Below are 23,017 nucleotides of genomic sequence, written 5' to 3' on the forward strand. Positions count from 1 at the left end.
GAAGCTGTTCCTGGATCACTGAGTGTGTGCCTTCAGGCTTCTGTATCTCCCTCCTGACGGTAGCAATGAGAACAAGGCATGTCCTGGGTGGTGAGGGTCCTCAATGATGGATGCCGCCTTTTTGAGGTACTGCTCCTTGAAGATGTCCTGGATACTATGGAGGCTGGTGCCTATGATGGAGGTGACTTAAGCCCAATTTATACTTCTGCATCAAATGTACGCCGTAGGTACCGTGTACCCTATGGGGTACCCTATGCTGTAGGGTGACGTGCACCTCCCCAAAAAAGTAACTCACACGTCGTGGTGACGCAGACCGCAACAACTGTGATTGGTCCGCTTGGTAGCATCGCATTTCCTCCTACGCATTTCCGGTTGCTTTTCTCCGCCATGTCTGTACACTGATGTGAAATAAATGGTTGGAGACGATGAACCAAATCGTCAAATCTACCTGCTGACATCCGAAAATATTTGAAGTGCATTTCCTCGTCCATGTCTCTCATGAAGAAACTCAACACGGAGGCATAGAAACCCCACCACCAACTAGCGTTTTGGCGGTGAATTGCAGAGCGATGCAGACAAAACTACGCATGCTCGCTACGGCATAGGGCTACGCAAAAGTGTACATCAAGCCTACGGCGTAGCCCTTACGCACAAGTATAAATCAGCCTTAAATTTCCAACCCCCTGCAGCTTATTTCGATCCTATGCAATAGTTCCCCTCCCCACCAGACGGTGATTCAGCCAGTTAGAATGCTCTCCATGGTACACCTGCAGAAATAACTTGTGACCAATAAGGATATTCTAATCTCATCTGAATCACAAGTGCACAGTTCTTTTAATGCAATTCAAACAATAGAAGCTTTGAATGTGGTGGGGTATCACTCCACGAACAGTTCAACATCCCACAATGCTGGCATTTATCATCAGAAAATCCAATCCTGCCTTCAGTCTTATGCAGTCAGTCAGTGTAAGGCATGAAAACTCAACAGGCTCAGCTTCAGTGATGATCAATGTGAAGCACGAAGAATAAGTTACCCTGGGGACAAAGGTACTCGAATCTGGAGCAAAATGCAAAGTGTTGGAGGAACTCGACAGGTCAAGCAGCAGGAGGAAAAGGGATAAATGACATTTTTGGTCACGACCCAAGCAGCAAGAGAATTTCATTTCCAAGTCACTTGTCCTGATTTGGCAATACACTGTCCCCCCTCCATTGCTGCTGGTTCAAAATCCAGGAAACCCCCACCCAGTGGCGTTACGGGATTACATGCACAGCAAGGAGTGTCACTCCTCTGTACTCTGTTCACCTCCAGCATCTCTAGGGCCATGGGAGACAACAGAATGAGCTGCAGAAACAAACTACAAATTACTTGGATATGAATTGTGAAATAACTAATACGACGGGGAATAATTTTAAGATGTTGGTGGAAAGTATTAGGAGGATGTCGGAGGTACTTTTTTTACTCAGAGAGTGGTGGGTGCATGCAGTGCTCTGCTGGGGTGGTGGTAGAGGCAGATACATTAGGGACATTTAACAACTCTTAGACACAAGGATGATAGGAAATGTGGAGGGCTATGTCGGAGGGAACGGTTACATTGATCCTGGAGAAGGTTAAAGGGACAGCAGAACATAGTGGGCTGAAGGGCCTGCACTCTGCTGTAATGGTCTATGCTCTATGAAAGGAGGCCACGTGACCCCTTGGATCCTACCAGCTCCTAGCAAGGTAATCCCATTTGTATTCCCCTGTAGCCCTGCTCCCTGGAGGTAGCGTTATAGGTGCTGTCTTGCCTGGTTGCCCCTTTGGTTCCTTTGACACATCTCCTCAGTAAGGAGGCAAATTCATCAACATCATCATTACGTGCTGTGTCTGTATGACGTGGGCGATCTTGGTCTACCATGACTGTTCTTGGCAAATTTTTCTACAGAAGTAGTTTGCCATTGCCTTCTTTTGGGCGGTGTCTTTAGAAGATGAGTGATTCCAGACATTATCAACACTCTTCAGAGATTGTCTGCCTGGAGTCAGTGGTCGCATAACCAGGACTTGTGATATGCACCAGCTGCTCAAATGACCATCTTCTCCCGTGGCTTCAGGTGACCCTAAACAGGTGGCCAAGCAGGTGCTACACCTTACCCAAGGGTGACCTGCAGGCTAGCGGAGGGAAGGAGCACCTTACACCTCCTTTGGTAGAGTTGCATCTCCACCCTGACACCCAAAGGAGGCAATTTAATGCAGCCAATGAACCTATCAGTATAACTTTAGGATATGTGAGGTGGGGGGGAGGTAGGGCACCTTGGGGGATCCTATGGAGTGGCAGAGGGAATGAGCAAACTTCACACAGGCAACTCTGGACCATAAACCTGAAGTCCTGAGGTTGTTGCGACTGCTGACCGCTGCCTCATGGGTTGACCCCTTAGACTTCCGGTAAGATGATGCCGCATTCGAATGCACCGGCCTCTCAGAGGCCAACCAAAGGTACACTTTTCTTTTTAAAGTGTGTTTTTTATGATTATACTGGACTCCAAGAACAATGGGTACAGCAGGCCTACTGCATCAGTGATCAGTTCATTGTTCCGAGCAGCCAGCTGGAGTGTCGAAGGAGAAGTCGGCGCTCAAGTCAGAGAAGGAGAAGCTGATGGACGGGTTGGAGAAAGAGAAGCTGGCAGATGGGCAGGAGAAGGAGAAGCTGGCAGTCAGCCAGGAGAAAGAGAAGCCAGCATTTGGCCGGAGAATGTTCGGAGGAGCTGACCTGAGTGCAGACTGTGCTGCTGCCTGCTACTCGAAGGCATCAGAGTTGGACATTGATAATGTAACATACTGCAGGCCTGTTTTCCCTTGTTTGGTGGAAAACGGGTGAAGAGGCAGCAGCAGGGCCTCAGATGTAGTGAAGACTAGGCCTCAAGCCGCAGGCTTGCCTGCTGCTACAGTCCAGGTGAGATGACACTGGAGGTGGAGTAGCATGGCGTCCATGCTCGGCTGGGAGCTGGCCTCTCCTGTCAGAGCTGCCCTTTAGTGTTTGTCCAATGGACTGACGGGCTGGATTGCTGGGATTTGTATCATCGATTTACATGTCGCTCAGCGACTTGGACTATACATGTACTTTCTTGCATAACAATGTATATTTTTTTCTCTCTCTCGGTATTTTGAATGTATGTTATGCACCTTGGCCCCAGAGCAATGCCGTCTCATTCAGCTGTATCCACGTTTGGTTTGAAGGATAATTAAACCTGATTTTTATATGATAGCACCATTGACGAGGAGTGAATTTCCATACCTCCTTACAACACCGGAGGTTATTCAGCCTATTACTCAGCAATCCAATCCCTACCAACTTGCTCTGCACCCAATCCTACAAACCTTCCCATTAACCTCCTCCCAGATTCTGCCACTTACCTACAGACTGGTGGGCAATTGACAATGGTCAATAAATATAACAGTCAGTCAGTCGGCCGACTTTGTTGTGATCAGAGGGTGAATGTGGTAGCTCTACACAGACCACACCGGAGGTCAGGATTGAGCTGAAGCTGTGGGCAGATGCGCTGCTCAAAGAGCCACCGTGCTGTGAACTTCTAGGCAATTAGTGGCCTTGTACCTCACTTATCATGGGATCCAGACAGCTGAACCATGGGGCCACAAAACACTGCAGATCTAGTAACAATAAACAAGATGCTGGAGGTCGCATGTATAAAGAGAAATGGACAGTCGATGCTTTGGATCAAGATTGTTCAATTATGCATACGCACTTCACAACATAACTGAAAGTTGCTAAGACATCAGCAGAAGTGATGGAGAAGTGTGGTTTTCCCTTATACCTGAATTGGTTTTCTATTAACCATGCCACATGCAGAAAACACTGAACATCTGGGTTCAACAGAGGCAATCCACATTTTAAGACACACGTACTAATTATCCATCAGCAGTTACTTATTGGTATTTTGTGAAAGTTTAAATTGGTTTATTGTGGGAGGTCCTGAAATTAACTCGAGGCAAAAAATGAGCTGCTGGATGAAATCAAGGGATCAGACGTCGCCTGTTGAGGGACATGGACAGTTGATGTTTTGGGTCAAGACCCTTCATTTGGACTAGAAAAGTAGAAGGGAGAAGCGGTATACTGGGGTGAGGGGAAAGGGTAGGGCAACGGCTGGCAAGTGATAGGCAGATCCAGGGGAGAATGTCCGATTGACAGATGGAGGAGAGAAGAGGAGAAAATAGCTACAGAGGTGATGGGAGGAGAACAAGGGGCTGAAGATGATTCAATCCCTTAGAAAAGGGTTTTATATATATAAATATATATATAAATATATATATATATATAGATTTACAGTACTGTGTAAACATCTTAGGCACGTATATACAGCTAGGATGCCCAAGACATTTGCATAGTACTGTATTTGTCAATGTGGAGCGGAGAGTGAGTTTGTAAATCTGGCGGGAGCAAAAATGGTGGGAATAGCGAGGGTGGAATGCCATGGGAGGGGTGTGGGACAGGTGGTAGACAAGTGCCAGGGGTGGGGGTGGTGCGGGTGCCAACACACCCAGCCCTGAGACACTAGGACAAGGTCACTTGATTCTAAGCAATTGGTTTATTGATCATTTCAGAATGTCTCTCTGGTGTTTCTTGCTCCATCTCCTCTCCCTTCCCCTTTTCCCAACAATGATTTCCCTCCCCTTTCCCCCTTCCTATTCTCAGTCTACAATATAGATCCATATCAGAATCAAGTTTATCATCACTCACTTACATTATGATATTTGTGTGTTTTTTTTGCAGTAGCAGTACAGTGCAATACATAAAATTACTACAGTGCTGTGCAAAAGTCTTAGCCAGCCTAGCTATATATATGTGCATAAGACTTTTGCATAGTACCGCATCATAGCAACTATATATGCTGAAAGGTGAAATACTTAAGGGGAACTTCTTCACTCAGAGGGGTAGGATTGTGACTGTGGAATGAGCTTAATTGTAACATTTAAGAGAAGTTTGGATAGGTACGGTACATAATGAGAAGGTTATGGAAGGCTGTGGTCCAAGTGTGGGTAGATGGGATTAGGCAGAAAACAGGTTGGTACGAATCAGATAGACTTTCTGAATGGAATATGGAGCATTGAACCAAGTAAAGGAGACATGGGGGGGCGGGAGGAGATGGGAACAGTGGAAGGAAGGGACCCAGCGAGTGAGCGTGAAGGCCAATACAATGGGTGAAGGAGGACAAAGAAACAATGAGGCATCTAACCATATGGTGCAACATCGCTTTTATGAATAAAATGGGGTGAAGAAATGCTTACAAATTTCCGGTTTGTCATCAGAAGTGTTGTGGCCATGGTTTCCACGTTAAGCCTCTCCAGGTTTCCATCCCAGGTACGATACAGCAGCTCGGTATCTGTGAACAAACAGAAGGAAATGGAAATGATTTGCAGGTCACTGGGATTTCACGCTGTCCCTTTAAGAACAACAGTGCACAAATGATGAAACGGAACATAGTTAATGATTCATCATCAGCTCTGGCTATCCTCTGCAGTAGAAAGTCTTGCATTTATGAAGTTTTCAAGATCACAGTAGCATAAACAAAATGCTGAAGGAACTTAGCAGGTCAGGCAGCATCTGTGGAGGAATAAATAGTTGATGTTTCAGGACAAGACTTTTGATCAGGACTGGAAAGGAAGGGGGAAGAAACTAAAATAAGAAGATAAGGAGTACAAGTTGGCAGGTGATAGGTGAGACCAGATGAGGGGAGTGAGGGAGCGGAGGGGTGGGGATGAAGCGAGAAGCTGGGTGGTGACTAGATGAAAAGATAAGAGCTGGAAAAGAAGGAAGCTGACTGGAGAGGAGAGCGGACCATGGAAGATACAGGAGGAGGAGGACCAGAGGGAGGTGCTAGAAGAGAAGGGGTAAGAGGGGAAACAGAATGGGGAATGGAAAAAAAAGAATAGCAAAAGATCACAGAATATTTAAAAGCATAATGAATAATGCACTATTCAAACTGCAGACGATTTAGCAACCACTGCACTTCATAAACCAACATAATGCAAATCAGATCATCTGCTTCACTAATGTTGGTTGAGGAATATTGACCAAGGTTCCTGCTCTTCTTACAAGAACATTTAACAGAGGACAGGTTGGGGCTTTGGGTTAACTCCTCATCCCCTCATTTAAAGAGTAGAGTCATAAAGTTGTACAGCACCCATCCTGTCCATGTTGACCATCAAGCCCCCGTTTACACTGAAATTACACTAATGTCATTCCATTCTCTCACATTCCCATCAACTCTGCCACCTTCCACTACATATGTCTTTGGGGTGGGGAGCACTCAGGGGAAACTCATGGAGAATCTGTTAAACTCCACACAGACAGCACCGGAGGTCAGGATTATGGTCATAGAGCACTACAGCACAGAAACAGATCCTTCCCATCTAGTCCATGCCAAACTATTATCTGCCTAGTCCTATCAACTTGACTGTGGACCATAGATCTCAGTACTTATCCCATCCATGCACTTATCCAAACTTCTCTTAGATGTTACAATTAAACCGGTATCTAACTCTTCCACTGGCACCTCGTTCCATATTTACACTGCCCTCCAGGTGAAGAAGTTTCTTCTCAGATTCCTCTTAAATATTTCACCTTTTATTCCTTTTATCCTAAACCTATGACCTCTAGTTCTAGTCTTCACCCAACCTGATCAGAAAAGACAGCAAGCATTTGCCTATCTATCATTATCATCATTATCTGCCGTGTCGTATTAACGTGGGCAATTATGGTATTATCCATAATTGATCTTGGCAAATTTTTCTTCAAAGGTGGTTTGCCAGTACCTTCTTCTGGTCCATTATCCTGATCTCTGGTGCTGTCTATGTGGAGTTATTCTTATCAATCTACACCTCACATAATTTTGTATATCTCTATAATATTTTCCTTCATTCTCCTGCACGCTGGTGAATAAAGTCCTAACCTATTCAACCTTTCCCTATAACTCTGGTCCTCAAGACCCAGCAACATCTTTGTTAATTTCTCTGCACTCTTTTCAAGCTTGTTGATTTCTTCTCTGTAGGCAGGTGACCAGAACTGCACACAATACTCCAAATTTGGCGTCTCCAACTTTTAAAACTTCAAAACATAACATTCAACTCCTGTACTCAACGCTCTGATTTATGAAGGGCAGTGCTCTCTTTACGACCCTGCCTACCTGTGACTGAGCTCAGGTTGCTGCCATTGCCAGGCTCTATCAGTTGCACCATTCCTATGTTTGAAAGAGCTAATGATGCAGTTACATTTGGTATGTGTCAAGTTTGATCCAAATATTTCATATCATATTTTATCTTGCTTATGTTAATTGAGCAATTATTTTCAAACTTGTACATAATAATTACTTAATTAATATTGGAAACATTTTCAAACTGCTTTGAATCCCTGATTTCTGGTCCTGTGTTCCATCTTGCAATTCACAATTTCATTTAATTAATTACCTTTTCTATTTGCATAAAGGGCTAACCTTTGTTGAAATTGGAAAGAATTATCTGAATTGGGGAAGATAAACTTCAGCATTCATTACTTTCTCGTTTCATTACCTGAGGGCAATGCACATTAGGAACTGATTAGTGTCAAAAAGTTCAAATATTTGCATCAGTGTAAATGTTTTGGCTGATTTGCATATTTGTAGTTTCTTTATTGTTTCCCTGCACTCCATTTCCTCTGTAGCCACTACACTTTATTCTGCATTGTTACTGTTCTGTCTTGTTCTACCTGAATACACTGTGTAATGATCTGATCTGTGTGAACAGTATGCACAAGAAACTTTACACTGTATCTTGGTACATGGGGCAAAAATAAACCAATTCCAATACCGATACCAATACCAATAACGTTGTTTCTGGTGCAGCTGTGCACTCTGTCATTTGGAACAGCTCATTCTAAATTATAGGCAAACTGAGCTCACATTTGCAATTCAATCAAAAGTCACAGCATTGTGAGCAATATTACTTTTCAGCATTCCACAACCTGGTGCACGATATTTTCTAATCTTTTCATCTCCTCCCAAGTATCCGTAATAAACTAGGTAAGTAGATATTCAATTTAGGCTTCCAAAGCTTTTGGATTACTGCATTTTTTTGTATCATTGTACAACAGCTGTGATGCGAGTGATCCCAAGAACAAATATATCGGCCAAGAAAGCAACTTACATTCAAGCCAAAAAAAGTTCTTGTTCAATATATTGTGAATTTAAATATCAAGTTTATGAAAAAAGCTGATCCAATTCTATGAAAGCAGGTATAGGGTGGCAATGTAACATACTGGTTAGCAAAATGTTATACAGTACAGCTGTAACACCAGCCTGGTTTGGAAATACCAATACCTCTGAACGGAAAATCATACAAAAATAGTGAATACAGCCCAATCCGTCACAGGTAAGACCCTCGCCACCATCCACACCAACAAGGAGCGCTGTTGCAGGAAAGCAGAATCCATCATAAAGGACCCCCACCTTTCAGGCCATGCTGCCTTCAAGAAGGAAGTACAGGAGCCTCAGGACACACACCACCATTTCTGGAACAATTATGAACCCTCAATCATCAGGCTTTTGAACCTGAGGGGATAACTTCACTCACCATCCCTGAACTGTTCACACAACCTATAGGACTCTTCACCTCATGCTCACAATACTTATTGCCTGTTTACTTGTTATTATTATTTTATATATTTTTTTCTTTTTGTACTTGTACCTTTTGTTGTCTTTAGCACATTGGTTGTTTGTCTGGCTAGTGAGTGGTTTTCACTGTTTCTATTGTGTCTCTTTGCATTTACTGTGAATGCCCACAAGAAAATGTATCTCAGGATGGTATATGGTGACATATATGTGCTTTGATAATAAATATACTTTGAACTTTGAACACTGGTGTTCGATTCCTGCCGCTGTCTGTAAGGAGTTTGTATGTTCCCTCCGTAACTTCGTCCAGGTATGATCAGTTCTCTCCTGCATCCCAGAGATGTAGGGTTAATGAGTTGTGGCTATGCTACATTGACACTGGAAGCACAGCAACACTTGCGGGCTGACCCCAGCACAATCCTTGCTGATTTGATTTGATGCATACAACATATTTCACTGTATGCTTCGAAGCACGTGTGACAAATCTCTTACGCACAGCCTTCATGAGTTTTGGCTCCTTGCCATTTTGATTGCCCATCCACTGTCATCTGTCTGTCTGTAGTCCCATGCATTGCTATAATGAAGCCCAACACTAGCTTGAGGAACAATGCCTCTTCTATCTGGGCATATTGCAGCTTTCCAGACTCATTAATGAATCCCACAGCTGCAGGTAACTCACCTTTTCTTTCTGTGTCATACTGGCCATGTCTCCTACCAATCATCTATTTCAGTGGTCCCCAACCTCCGGGCCGCGAAGCATGCAGGGGTGCAGCGGTAGCCGGGACACACCCAGCACATCTTTAAGAAAAAGCCAAAATAAACAAGCTAATTAATTAGGTGCCACTCGGCACGTAAATGTCGGCCCAGATCAGAGGCATTTTCTCAGCAATCGGTGGGGACCACTGATCTATTTGTAATTTTGGTTCAGGTTTTCTTGCTCTATCTCTATTGTTCTAGTTCTATGCCCAGAGAGACACTCAGTGGCCACTTTGTTAGGTACATCTGTACACCTGCTCATTAACGCAAATAGCTAATCAGCCAGTCATGTGGCAGCAATTCAATGCATTAAAGCATGCAGACATGGTCAAGAGGTTCAGTTGGTGTTTAGGCCAAACATCAGAATGGGGAAAGAATGTGATCCAAGTGATTTTGACTGTGGAATGATAGTTGGTGTCAGAAGGGGTGGTTTGAGTATCTCAGAAACTGCTGATCTCCAGTGTATAGTTTGCAGAGAATGGAGTGAAAAGCTATAAAAATAAATTCAGTGGGCAGCAGTTTTGTGGATGAAAAGGTCTTGTTAATGAAAGAGATCAAAGGAGAAGAACCAGACGGTTCAAGCTTCCAGGAAGACAACAGTAACTCAAATAACCACACGATGCAATCGAGGTTTGCAGAAGAGCATCTCTGAACATACTTGTTGAACCTTGAAGTGGATGGGCTACAGAAACAGAAGACCATGAACATACTTTCAGTGGCCACTTATTAAGAACAAGTACCTAATAAAGTGGCCACTGAGTGTAGGTAATTTATACTTAAGATATTTAGTCATAGTCATACTTTATTGATCCCAGGGGAAATTGGTTTTCATTACAGTTGCACCATAAATAATAAATAGTAATAGAACCATAAATAGTTAAATAGTAATATGTAAATTATGCCAGGAAATTATGAAATAAGTCCAGGACCAGCCTATCGGCTCAGGGTGTCTGACCCTCCAAGGGAGGAGTTGTGAAGTTTGATGGCCACAGGCAGGAATGACTTCCTATGATGCTCCGTGCTGCATCTCGGTGGAATGAGTCTCTGGCTGAATGTACTCCTGTGCCCACCCAGTAGATTATGTAGTGGATAGGAGACATTGACCAAGATGGCATGCAACTTAGACAGCATCCTCTTTTCAGACACCACCGTGAAAGAGTACAGTTCCATCCCCACAACATCACTGGCCCTACGAATGAGTTTGTTGATTCTGTCGGTGTCTGCTACCCTCAGCCTGCTGCCCCAGCACACAACAGCAAACATGATAGCACTGGCCACCACAGACTCGTAGAACATCCTCAGCATCGTCCGGCAGATGTTAAAGGACCTCAGTCTCCTCAGGAAATAGAGATGGCTCTGACCCTTCTTGTAGACAGCCTCAGTGTTCTTTGACCAGTCTAGTTTATTGTCAATTCATATCCCCAGGTATTTATAATCCTCCACCATGTCCACACTGACCCCCTGGATGGAAACAGGGGTCACCGGTACCTTAGCTCTCCTCAGGTCTACCAGCAGCTCCTTATTCTTTTTCACATTAAGCTGCAGATAATTCTGCTCACACCATGTGACAATGTTTCCTACCGTAGCCCTGTACTCAACCTCATCTCCCTTGCTGATGTATCCAACTATGGCACAGTCATCCGAAAACTTCTGAAGATGACAAGACTCTGTGCGGTAGTTGAAGTCCGAGGTGTAAATGGTGAAGAGAAAGGGAGACAAGACAGTCCCCTGTGGAGCCCCAGTGCTACTGATCACTCTGTTGGACACACAGTGTTGCAAGCACACGTACTGTGGTCTGCCAGTCAGGTAATCAAGAATCCATGATACCAAGGAAGCATCCACCTGCATCACTGTCAGCTTCTCCCCCAGCAGAGCAGGGCGATTGGCGTTGAACGCATATATTTTAATATATGGAGAGTATAGCTGAGCTACAATATGGGCAAATATTTTTAAGGTGGCATGGTAATGTAATGATTATCACAATCATTTTACTGGACTATCTGTAAGATCAGGGTTTGATTCCTGTTGCTGTCTGTGAGGAGTTTGTACGTTGTCCCTGTGGATTTCCTCCGGGTGCTCCGGTTTCCTCCCACATTCCAAGAGATGTACAGTTAGCAAGTGTAAACTGTGGCAAGCTTTGCACACTGAACAGCACAACCTTTGCTGATTTGATCTGATGCAATGCATTTCATTGTGTTTTAATATACAGAGCCATAGTCAAAGAGTGGTACACCTCAAAAACAGGCTCTTTGGCCCATCTATTATTCCATGCCAAGCTATTATCCTGCCTATTCCCATTGACCCGAGCCAGACCATAGTCCTCCTTACCCCTCCCATCCATGTATTAATCAATTTTCTCTTTAATGCTCAAACCAAACTGGCAAATACTGAAATTGATCTTGTGTATGTGACAAATAAAGCTAATCTAATCTATTCTAATCTAATTAATGTTACCAAATGAATGTTATTAGGGTCCGTATGTCATGAGTTATTCACTTATTTCAATCACACTTTCTTTTTCTTTCCCTCATTCTCCTTCAGTTACAATAAGGGTACAATAGTGGTTAATGTGGTGATATTATAGCTTGGGGCGTCAGAGCTTGGAGTTCGATTTGTCTGTAAGCAAGTCTGTAGGGTCCTTGTGCACGTGGGTTTCCTCTGGGTGCTCCGGTTTCGTCCTACACTCTAAAGACGTACCGGTTAGTAGGTTAGTTGGTCATTGTAAATTGTTCCATGATTAGACTGGGGTTAAATTGGTGGGTTGGTGGGTTGCTGGGTGGCCAAGCTCAAAGGGTCGGAAGGGTCCCTTTAGCACTGTATCTCTAAAAAGAAGAATTGAGGGACTCAAAGCTGGAAACTTGGTGGAGAATTACAGGGTTCCGTATAATTTCTCGCTCTTAATGCTTACTGATACTCTGTGGGGATAATAGTAACACTAGTGCAGAAGGCAGTGATGAGAAGCTTTTCCAGTGCTCTCAGAGAAAGGAAACTGACAGCTTTTACGACAGAAGAATGTATCAACCACATCTCAGTCACAATGAAACCATTGACATGCTGAGAAATTGTGAAAACCCCAGAGAGCTCCTGAGTCATAACTCTGACAGCAATACTGGAAGGCATGTAGAAGCTGGTTTTTAAAGGTCTCCCAGCCTTGCACATCGATCACCTCTGGTTACAGGTGTAGACAGCTTTGACTGATCCACTTGAAGACCATTCAGAGGTGCTGCCTCAGGAATTAGCGAAGAGGGAGCTTGGGCTGCAGCGAACAGATTGTACGGGCAAAATTATTGGCCGGGGGGTGGGGGCGAGGTGCTGAATGGGTAGGGAGTGGAGTCACTGCAATTTAAGGTTCTATAAAGACCAGCAAGATACAGTGGCATGATGCACTCTGCCATTCAAAGAAAATTTATTATTAAAATATGTATATGTCACCACATACTATGCTGAGATTCATTTTCTTGTGGGCATTCACAACAGAACAAAAAACCCACAGAATCAATGAAACGTTACACACAATGTAAGACTGACAACCAATGTGCAAAAGCAAATAAACCATGCAAATACAAAAAAAGGTAATAATAAATAAATAAATAAATAGATAGATAGATAGATAAATGACATTGAGATTATGATTTGTCAAATTCCTGAAAATGAGTCTATAGGTTGTGGAATCAGTTCAGTGTTGAGGTGAGTGAAGTTATCCATGCCAGTTTGGGAGTCTGATGGATGAAGGGTAATAACTGTTCCTGAACCTGGTAGTGTGGGATCTAAGGCTTCTGTAACTCCTTCTCAATCTGCAGTAAGAAGAGAGCGTGGTCTGGATGGTAGTAGTGCTGAACAATAAAAAATAACCTGGTTCTGTTCCTCTCTACTTCATGGAAGTGGGTTAGTGGGTGAGGAGGGATAAAATCATTGAGGGAGAAGGTGGCCATGCAAATCAGAGTGGGCTAGTTTGGGCTGGAAGTAACCTGCAGTAATTTGAAATTAGTGGGATTTTCACAATAAAGTCTGTAAGGTTTTATGTATGGAACCCGGACACTCAGTGTAGCAGCTAAAAGCAGGTTTCTCTGACAGTTTGGAGATAGCAGAGGCTGCAGATACTGGTGGAACCATAGTAACAACCAAGCTAATGTAGGAACTCAAACACGAGGAAATCTGTAGAAGCTGGAAATTCAAACAACACACTCAAAAAGTTCTGGTGAATGCAGCAGACCAGGCAGCATCTACAGAAAGAGGTACAGTCAACGTTTCGGGCCGAGACCCTTCCGTTAATTTCCATTAATGCCCCACCTCCCCTTCGTACCCCATCCCTTATTTATTTATTTATTTATTTATCTATCTTCCCTGCCCCCCCCTTTTTTTCTCACTTTTTTCTCCCTCTGTCCTTCTCACTATAACTCCTTGCCCATCCTCTGAGTCCCCCCCTTTCTTTATCCGTAGGCCGCCCGTCTCGTGATCCTCTCCCTTCTCCAGCCTCGTATGCCTTTTGAAAATCAACTTTCCAGCTCTTAGCTCCATCCTGTCCCCTCCTGTCATTTCCTACCATTTTGGATCTCCCCCTCCCGCTTTCAAATCTCTTACTAGCTCTTCTTTCAGTTAGTCCTGATGAAGGGTCTCGAACCGAAACGTCGACTGTACCTCTTCCAATAGATGCTGCCTGGCCTGCTGCGTTCACCAGCATTTTTTGTGTTTGTTGCTTTACTGTAGGAACTCAGTGGGTTGTGCAGCATCAATGGAGAGAAGGAACTGCCAATGTTTCAGGTCAACAATTTCTTCCCTCCCACAGGTGCTGCTTGACACACTGAGCTCCTCAAGCAGACTGCATGTTTCTCTCTGATATCTCAGAATCAAAATCAGAATCAGATTTATAATCACTGACATACAGTTTGTCATGAAATTTGTTTTTCTGAAGCAGCACTACAGTGCAACACATAACAAATAACTATAAATCACAATAGGATACATATCAAAATAAATCAACAGTGCAAGAGAGAGCAAGATAGTAAGGTAATGTCCAATGGCATAGAGGAAGACACCATTCCTAAAACATTGAGTGTGCATCCTAGGCTCCTGTACCTCCTCCCTGACAGCAGGACATTTTCTGGATGTTGAGGGTTCTTAATGATGGGTGCCATCGTCTTGAGGCACTGCCTTTTGAACCAATAGGAATTACACTTCTCAGTTATGAAAACGTTTCCTCTCCTTTCTCCATTCCAGTTTCTAACCATGCTTTCTCCAACAGCACTTCCCAGACACAGGGCTTCTATCGCCAAAAGCAGCTGAAGGGTGTGCACCTGCAGGTCACGCGTTATTCTGGCTTGGAAATCAATTGTGCTTTTCCCTTCTGGATAATACCACTCTGGGAGGCATTCACCAGAAGGTCTGCAGAGGTTCGAGAAGGCTGCCACCTTCTCCAGAGCATTAGGGGTGGGAGACAAATGATACCTTTGCCACCAGTGTCTGCATTTGTAAATTTAAAAAAATGAAAAGCAACTGTGTGAGACTAAGTCCCTTCTCAACATGGAATGGTACATCACAGAAACGGGCCCACAGTGTCTGCGCTGAGCTTAATCCCCTCTGCCTACATACAATCCATATCCCTCCATATTCATGTGCCTTTCTAGAAGCTTCTTCAATGCTACTGTCATATCTTCTTTCACCACCAACCCTGGCAGCACCTTCCAGGCACCAAGCAGTCCCGCTGCAGTACTTTGAACCAAAGTACCAACAACTTCTATCCTCCCACAGGTGCTGCCTGACCCACTGACTTCTTCCAGCACATTGTTTGTTGATCCAGGCATCTACCATGCTCTGTGCAAAAAAAAATTGTCCTGTAAATCCCCTTCAAACATTCCCACCCCCCTCCTCAGCTTTAAATTATGCCCTCAATTACTCAACATTTCCATCCTGGGACAAAGGCTCTGTCCATCTACCCTATCTATGGTAGGGTAGATATATCTCTATCAAAGGAGGTGTAAGACGCTCCTTCCCTTCACTGGTGTGTAAGTCATCCTTGGGCAAGGTGTAGCTCTTGCTTTGCTACCCGCCCCCCCACTACCTCCACTGGTCAGGGTCATGTGAAGCCATGGGAGGTGGTGGTGGATGGTCGTGTGAGCAGTGGGTGCATATCACAAATCCTGGCTATGCAAACACCGATGCCAGGCAGGCAATCTCTGAAGAGTAATGATAATGGCTGGGATCACCCATCTTGTAAAGACACTGCCCAGAAGAAGGCAATGGCAAACCACTTTTGGAGAAAAATTTGCCAAGAACAATCATGGCCATGGAAAGACCATGACTGTCTACTTCATACGACAAAGCACTTAACGACGATGATGATGACCCTATCATCATTTTATCAAATCTCTCCCATGCTTCTGATGTTCCAGAGAAGAAAACCCAAGTTTGTCCAATTACTAACTACCAATGCTTTCTGATCATGACATCATCCTGGAAAACCTCTTCTGAACCCTCAGCATAGCCTTTGCATTCTTCCTGTTAGGCGGCAACCAGAAGTGTACGCAGTACTCTAAAATATTTGCACGGGGTCCAAAGAGTGAGTGCATCAGTGAGTCCAGAAATTGAGGCCTGATGGCTGAAGCCGTGGGTCTGCAAGTCTGTAGGCCCACTGGGAAAGTCAGAGGCCCAATGATTTTCGAGTCCACTGAAGGCTGAAGGCCTGGAGGCAGCATGTCCTGTGTTTGGAGGCCTGTCTGCATGTGAGAGTGGCTGGGTAGTTGAGGGGGTAGGGGAAGGGGCTTATTTTGTTTTTTTTTTGCTGTTGTGTTGTTCTGAATACTTGAGCATGCGATGTTGGCACTGGAGTGCATGGCAACACTTGTGGGTTGACCCCAGTCTATCCTCAGGCTGGGTTGGTTGCTAACACAAATGATGCATTTTATGGTGTGCTTCAATGCACATGTGATTAATAAATGAACCTGAAACTGAAAAGGAGTTCAAAGCGTAATCTGCCAGTATCTTTGAACTAGCTATCGTGTTTTATCTTCTCTGGCAGTTTGAAAGTCCAATGGAGCTACCAAGTGACTCATGAAAATTTACAGCCTGGCTAGTAACTAATTGAAATCCCCAAATCATTGATTTAGATGATAATTTTATACTCTCACTTTTAAAGATTTATTACTGCATTAAATCAATGTTGGCAATGGTGAATATATGTAAAGACAGCCCACACTTCCAGACTGGCACTTTCCATTGGACATTAAGTCAGGAAAATAATTAATGTAAAATCTGTTCCATCAAAGTAAGATTATCCTCTTGGGCCTAATTTACTTTCTTAATATTGTATTTTTTTTAAAAATTGTTGGAGCTTGTGCTTACATGGAGTACTTCCAAACCTCAGAACACCTCAGAGCACTTTATAGTCAATAAAGGACCCCGCAAGTGTTACCATTGGCAAAAAGTAGGCAGCAAAATTCAATATGATCTACATGATAATGGACAAAAGTTTGAAGTTCAAGGTAAATTTATTATCAAAGTATTTACTTATGTCACCATATACTACCCTGAGATTCATTTTCTTGCAGGCATTCACAGTAAAACAATAAAGTCCAACAGGATTGAAGGAAAACTACACACACACACACAGGTATCTTAAATGATACCTTTGTATGTGCCTCCACCACTTCCACTGGAATTTGTCCCATATACTCAGCACCATCTGGAGAAAATGTTGCCCTGTGAGTCCCTTTTAAAATCTTTCCCCGCTCATCCTAAACCTTTGCTCCCTAGTTTTGGACTCACCTACCGAGGGGCAAAGATTGTCACCATCCACCTTATCCATGCCTCTCATAATTTCATTTTTCTACATTCCAAGGAATACAGACCTAGCCTGGCCGACCTCTCACTACAACTCTTGCCCTCTAGCCCTTGCAACATTCTCACAAATCTTTTATGTACTCTTACCAATACGACCACGTCTTTCTTATAACAGGGAGACCAAACCTGTACACAGTTTCCTAACTGCAGCCTCACCAATGACTTGTACAACTCTAATATAATATCCCTGTTCCTATACTCAGTGGCCTGACTGATGAAGATCAATGTGCTTAAACACCAAACTCATCACCCTTTCTACCTAAGATACTTTTGTTTAATAAACTACTGTATATATTTCTAGTCTGAGATCCATCTGTTCCAATACATTCCCTAAGTGCCCTACTATTCAAAGTATAAGTCCTATGTTAGCTTGACTTTCCAAAGTTCATCACCTCATACACATCATTTGCAAATCCTTGATCCACTTTTCCAACTAATTAAGATCCCCAAGTAATCTAAAATAACCTTCCTCACAATCAAAACCTCCCAATTTTGTGTTCCTCAAACTAACTGATTCAATGAGATATTTCAAAATGATCAAACCCAACCTGTTCTCGTAAAGTCAAAAGCCAGGGATAACAATAAAGGCAACCCCGGATGTCGAGAAACACCGAGGTTGAATAAAGAGGGAAAATAAAGCATGTGACAAGTAGAACATCACACACAAAATGCTGGAGGAACTCAGCAGGTCAGGAATAAACAGCCAACGTTTCGGGCTGAGATCTTTCCTCAGGACTGGAAAAGGGGAAAGATGTCAGAATATAAAAATGGTGGGAGGGGATGAAGGATAGCTAAAAGGTAATAGATGAAGCCAGGTGGGCAGGAAAGGTAAAAGGCTGAAGAGGAAAAAATCTAGTAGGAGAGAAGAGAAGACCATCAGAGAAAGGGAAGGAGGAGGAGCACTGGGGGAGGTGATAGGCAAGTGAGGAGAAGAGGTAAGAGGCCGGAGTGGGAATAGAAGAGGGGAAGAGGGAGTTAAAAGATACCAGAAGGAGAAACTGATATTCATGCGACTAGGTTGGAGGCTACATGGAGAATACGGGGTGTCGCTCCTCCACCCTGTGGGTGGCTTCATCATGACAAAAGAGGAGGCCATGGACCGACATGTTGGAACGAAAATGGGGAGAGAAATTAAAATCATTGGTCAACGGGAATCTCTTCAGAATCTCCTGTGTGTATGTGACAAATAGACAGAACTAAAGCAGGAGTCTTATCAAAAATATAGAAAGCTTAGGAAGTCACTTAAAAAGGAAATAGGGAAGTCATAAAAAAAAACCGACGTATAAAATTGAGAATTTCCAAAGGCATTCTGTAAGTATATTAAGACCATTAGACATTAAGACATAGGAATAGAATTAGGTTATCTGGCCCAATGAGTCTGCTCCACCATTCAATCATGGCTGATCCTTTTTATTCCTCCTCCTTAACCTCAAATCCCGGCCTTCACCCCGTAACCTTTGATGCCATGTCAAATCAAGAACCTATCAATCTCTGCCCTAAATACACCCAACAGCCTGGTCTTCACAGCTGCACGTGGCAACAAATTCCACAAATTCACCACCCTTTGGTGAAAGAAATTTCTCCGCATCTCTGTTTTGAAAGGACGCCCCTCCATCCTGAGGCTGTGCCCTCTTGTCCTAGACTCTCCCACCGTAAGTGGGTAACAGTCAGGAGAGAGAAAGGCAAGAATCAGATAGTAGAGAGTACCCCTGTGGCTGTCCCCCTTAACAATAAGTACTGCCCTCCTGTTTGAGTACTGTTGGGGTGGATGGCACACCTGGGGCAAGCAACAGTGGCCGTGCCTCTGTCACAGAGTCTGGCCCTGTGGCTCAGAAGGGTAGGGAAAGGAAGAGGATGGCAACAGTGATAGGGGCCGCTATAGTTAGGGGGTCAGACAGATGACTCTGTGGACGCAGGAAAGAAACACCGATGGTAGTTTGCCTCCCAGGTGCCAGGGTCCATGTTTCTGATCGCGGCCACGAAATCCTGAAGTGGGAAGGTGAACAGCCAGAGGTTGTAGTACATATTGATACCAACAACATAAGTAAGAAAAGGGAGGAGGTCCTAAAAACAGATTACAGGGAGTTAGGAAGGAAGCTGAGAAGCAGGACAATAAAGGTAGTGCCTGTGCCATGCAACAGTGAGTATAGGAATAGAGTGAGGTGGAGGAGAAATGCGTTGCTGACGGATTTGGGCAGGGCACAGGAGGCAGGGAATAAGATTTCTGGATCATTGGGACCTCTTTTAAGCCAGGCGTGACCAATACAAAAAGGACAGATTGCACTTGAATCCGAGAGGGAACCAATATCCTGGCAGAGAGGTTTGCTAAGGCTGTTGGGGAGAGTTTAAACTAGAATTGCTGGGGATGGGAACTGAGCTGAAGAGACGAAGGAAGAGGTGGTTGGCTCACAAATAAGGGAAGCTTGTAGGCATGTGAGAGGGAGGATAGGCAGGTGATAGAAAAGGGATGTGCTCACAACGATGGTTTGAGATGTGTCTATTTTAATGCAAGGAGTATCATGAACAAAGCAGATGAGCATAGAGCGTGGATCAGTACTTGAAGCTATGATGATGTGGCCATTACAGAGACTTGGATGGCTCTGGGGCAGGAATGGCTACTTAGAGTGCCAGGATTTAGATGTTTCAGAAAGGACAGGGAGGAAGGACCAGGGTTATCGTGATGGGAGATTTTAATTTCCACAATATTGATTGGCATCTCCCTACAGCGAGGTGTTCAGATGGTGTGGAGTTTGTTAGGTGTGTTCAGGAATGTTTTCTGATGCAATATGTAGATAAGCCTACAAGAGGAGAGGCTGTACTTGATTTGGTATTGGGAAATGAACCCGGTCAGCCATTAGGTCTCTCAGTGGGAGAGCATTTTGGAGATGGTGATCACAATTCTATCTCCTTTACCATAGCACTGGAGAGGGATAGGAACAGACAAGTCAGGAAAGTGTTTAATTGAAGCTACCAGGCAGGAACTTGGAAGCATAAATTAGGAGCAGATGTTCTTAGGGAAATGTGCGGCAGAAAAGTGGCAAAAGTTTGGGGTATATTTGCGTGGAAATTTACAGGGAAAGGATAGTAGAGTACAGGAACCATGGTGTAGAAAGGCTGTTGAAAATCTAGTCAAGCAGAAAAGAAAAGCTTATGAAAGGATCAAAAAACTAATAATGATAGAGATCTAGAAAATTATAAGGCTAGCAGGAAGGAGAAGGAAATTAGGAGAGCCAGAAGGGGCCATGAGAAGGCCTTGGCGAGCAGGATTAAGGAAAACTCCAAGGCATTCTACAAGTATGTGAACAGCAAGAGGATAAGACGTAAGAGAATAGGACTAATCATGTGTGACAGTGAAAAAGTGTGTATGGAACCAGAGGATGTAGCAAAGGTACTTAATGAATACTTGCTTCAGTATTCACTATGGAAAAGGACCTTGGTGATTGTAGGGATGACTTACAGAGGACTGAAAGCTTCAGCATATTGATATTAAGGAAGAGGATGTGCTGGAGCTTTTGGAAAACACCAAGTTGGATAAATCACCAGGACAGGATGAGATGTACCCCAGGCTACTGTGGGAGGCGAGGGAGGAGATTGCTGAGCCTCTGGCAATGAACTTTGCATAATCAATGGGGAAGGGAAAGGTTCTGGAGGATTGGAGGGTTGCAAATGCTGTTTCCTTATTCAAAAAAGGGAGTAGAGATAGCCCAGGAAATTATAGACCAGTGAGTATACTTCAGTATTTGGTAAATTGATGGAGAACATCCTGAGAGGAAGGATTTATGAACATTTGGAGAGGCAAAATATGGTTAGGAATAGTCAGCATGGCTTTGTTAAAGGCAGATCGTGCCTTATGAGCCTGAATTAATATTTTGAGGATGTGACAAAACACACTGATGAAGGTAGAGCAGTAGATGTACTGTATACGGATTTCAGCAAGACATTTGATAACGTGCCACATGTAAGGCTTATTGAGAAAGTAAGGAGGCATGAAATCCAAGGGAACCTAGCTTTGTGGAACCAAAATTGGCTTGCTCACAGAAGGCAAACTTAGTTGTAGACGGGTATATTCTGCATGGAGGTTGGTGACCAGTGGTGTGCCTCAGGGATTTGTTCTGGGACCTCTTCTCTTCGTGATTTTTATAAATGACCTGGATGATGAAGTGGAGGGATGGGTTAGTAAATTTGCTGATGACAGAAAGGTTGGGGGTGTTATGGATAGTGTAGGTGGCTGGCAGAGGTTACAGCAGGACATTGATAGGATGCAAAACTGGGCTGAGAAGTGGCAGATGGCGTTCAACACAGATAACATAGAACATAGAATAGTACAGCACAGTACAGGCCCTTTGGCCCACAATGTTGTGCCGACCGTCAAACCCTGCCTCCCATATAAGCCCCCGCCTTAAATTCCTCCATATACCTGTCTAGTAGTCTCTTAAACTTCACTAGTGTATCTGCCTCCACCACTGACTCAGGCAGTGCATTCCACTCACTAACTACTCTCTGAGTAAAAAACCTTCCTCTAATATCCCCCTTGAACTTCCCACCACTTACCTTAAAGCCATGTCCTCTTGTATTGAGCAGTGGTGCCCTGGGGAAGAGGCGCTGGCTATCCACTCTATCTATTCCTCTTATTATCTTGTACACCTCTATCATGTCTCCTCTCATCCTCCTTCTCTCCAAAGAGTAAAGCCCTAGCTCCCTTAATCTCTGATCATAATCCATACTCTCTAAACCAGGCAGCATCCTGGTAAATCTCCTCTGTACCCTTTCCAATGCTTCCACATCCTTCCTATAGTGAGGTGACCAAAACTGGACACAGTACTCCAAGTGTGGCCTAACCAGAGTTTTATAGACCTGCAACATTACATTGCGACTCTTAAACTCTATACCTCGACTTATGAAAGCTAACACCCCATAAGCTTTCTTAACTACCCTATCCACCTGTGAGAAGTGTGAAGTGGTTCATTTTGTTAGGTCAAATATGATGGCAGAATATAGTATTAATGGTAAGACTCTTGGCAGTGTGGAGGATCAGAGGGATCTTGGGGTCCGAGTCCATAGGACACTCAAAGCTGCTGCGCAGGTTGACTTTGTGGTTAAGAAGGCATATGGTGCATTGGCCTTCATCAATCGTCGGATTGAGTTCAAGAGCCGAGAGGTAATGTTACAGCTATAAAGTCAGACCCCACTTGGGAGTACTGTGCTCAGTTCTGCTCACCTCACTACAGGAAGAATGTGGAAACCAGAGAAAAGGTGCAGAGGGGATCTACAAGGATGTTGCCTGGATTGGGGAGCATGCCTTATGAGAATAGGTTGAGTGAACTCGGCCTTTTCTCCTTGGAGCGACGGAGGATGAGAGTTGACCTGATAGAGGTGTATAAGATGAGTGAGAGGCATTGATTATGTGGATAGTCAGAGGCTTTTTCCCAGGGCTGAAATGGCTAACATGAGAGGGCACAGTTTTAAGGTGATTGGAAGTAGGTATAGAGGACATGTCAGGGGTAAGTTTTTTACACAGAGAGTGGTGAGTGTGTGGAATGGGCTGCTGGCAACGGTGGTGGAGGCGGAAACGATAGGGTCTTTTAAGAGACTCTTGGATGGGTACATGGAGCTTAGAAAGACAGAGGGCTAAGGGTAACCCTAGGTAATTTCTAAAGTAAGTACATGTTCAGCACAGCATTATGGGCTGAAGGGCCTGTATTGTGCTGTAGGTTTTCTGTGTTTCTGTGGGAAACATCCTTTCCACGTCTACCCTGTCTAGGCCTTTCAACATTTGAAAGGTTTCAATAAG

At 44.0% G+C, this 23,017-nt stretch overlaps 1 protein-coding gene across 1 annotated transcript in view; it reads right to left on the bottom strand.

Annotated features, from left to right (window-relative positions):
- The window catches only part of dpp6a (dipeptidyl-peptidase 6a), a 515,918-nt gene that overhangs the window by 317,053 nt on the left and 175,848 nt on the right, over window positions 1–23,017 (bottom strand). The window contains exon 4 of the mRNA XM_072254436.1: window positions 5,279–5,373. Coding sequence (XP_072110537.1) covers window positions 5,279–5,373 — 95 coding nt within the window. The remainder of the gene's footprint in view (window positions 1–5,278; window positions 5,374–23,017) is intronic.

Source organism: Mobula birostris, chromosome 3 (assembly GCF_030028105.1).
Source record: "Mobula birostris isolate sMobBir1 chromosome 3, sMobBir1.hap1, whole genome shotgun sequence".
Classification (NCBI taxonomy): Eukaryota; Metazoa; Chordata; class Chondrichthyes; order Myliobatiformes; family Myliobatidae; genus Mobula; species Mobula birostris.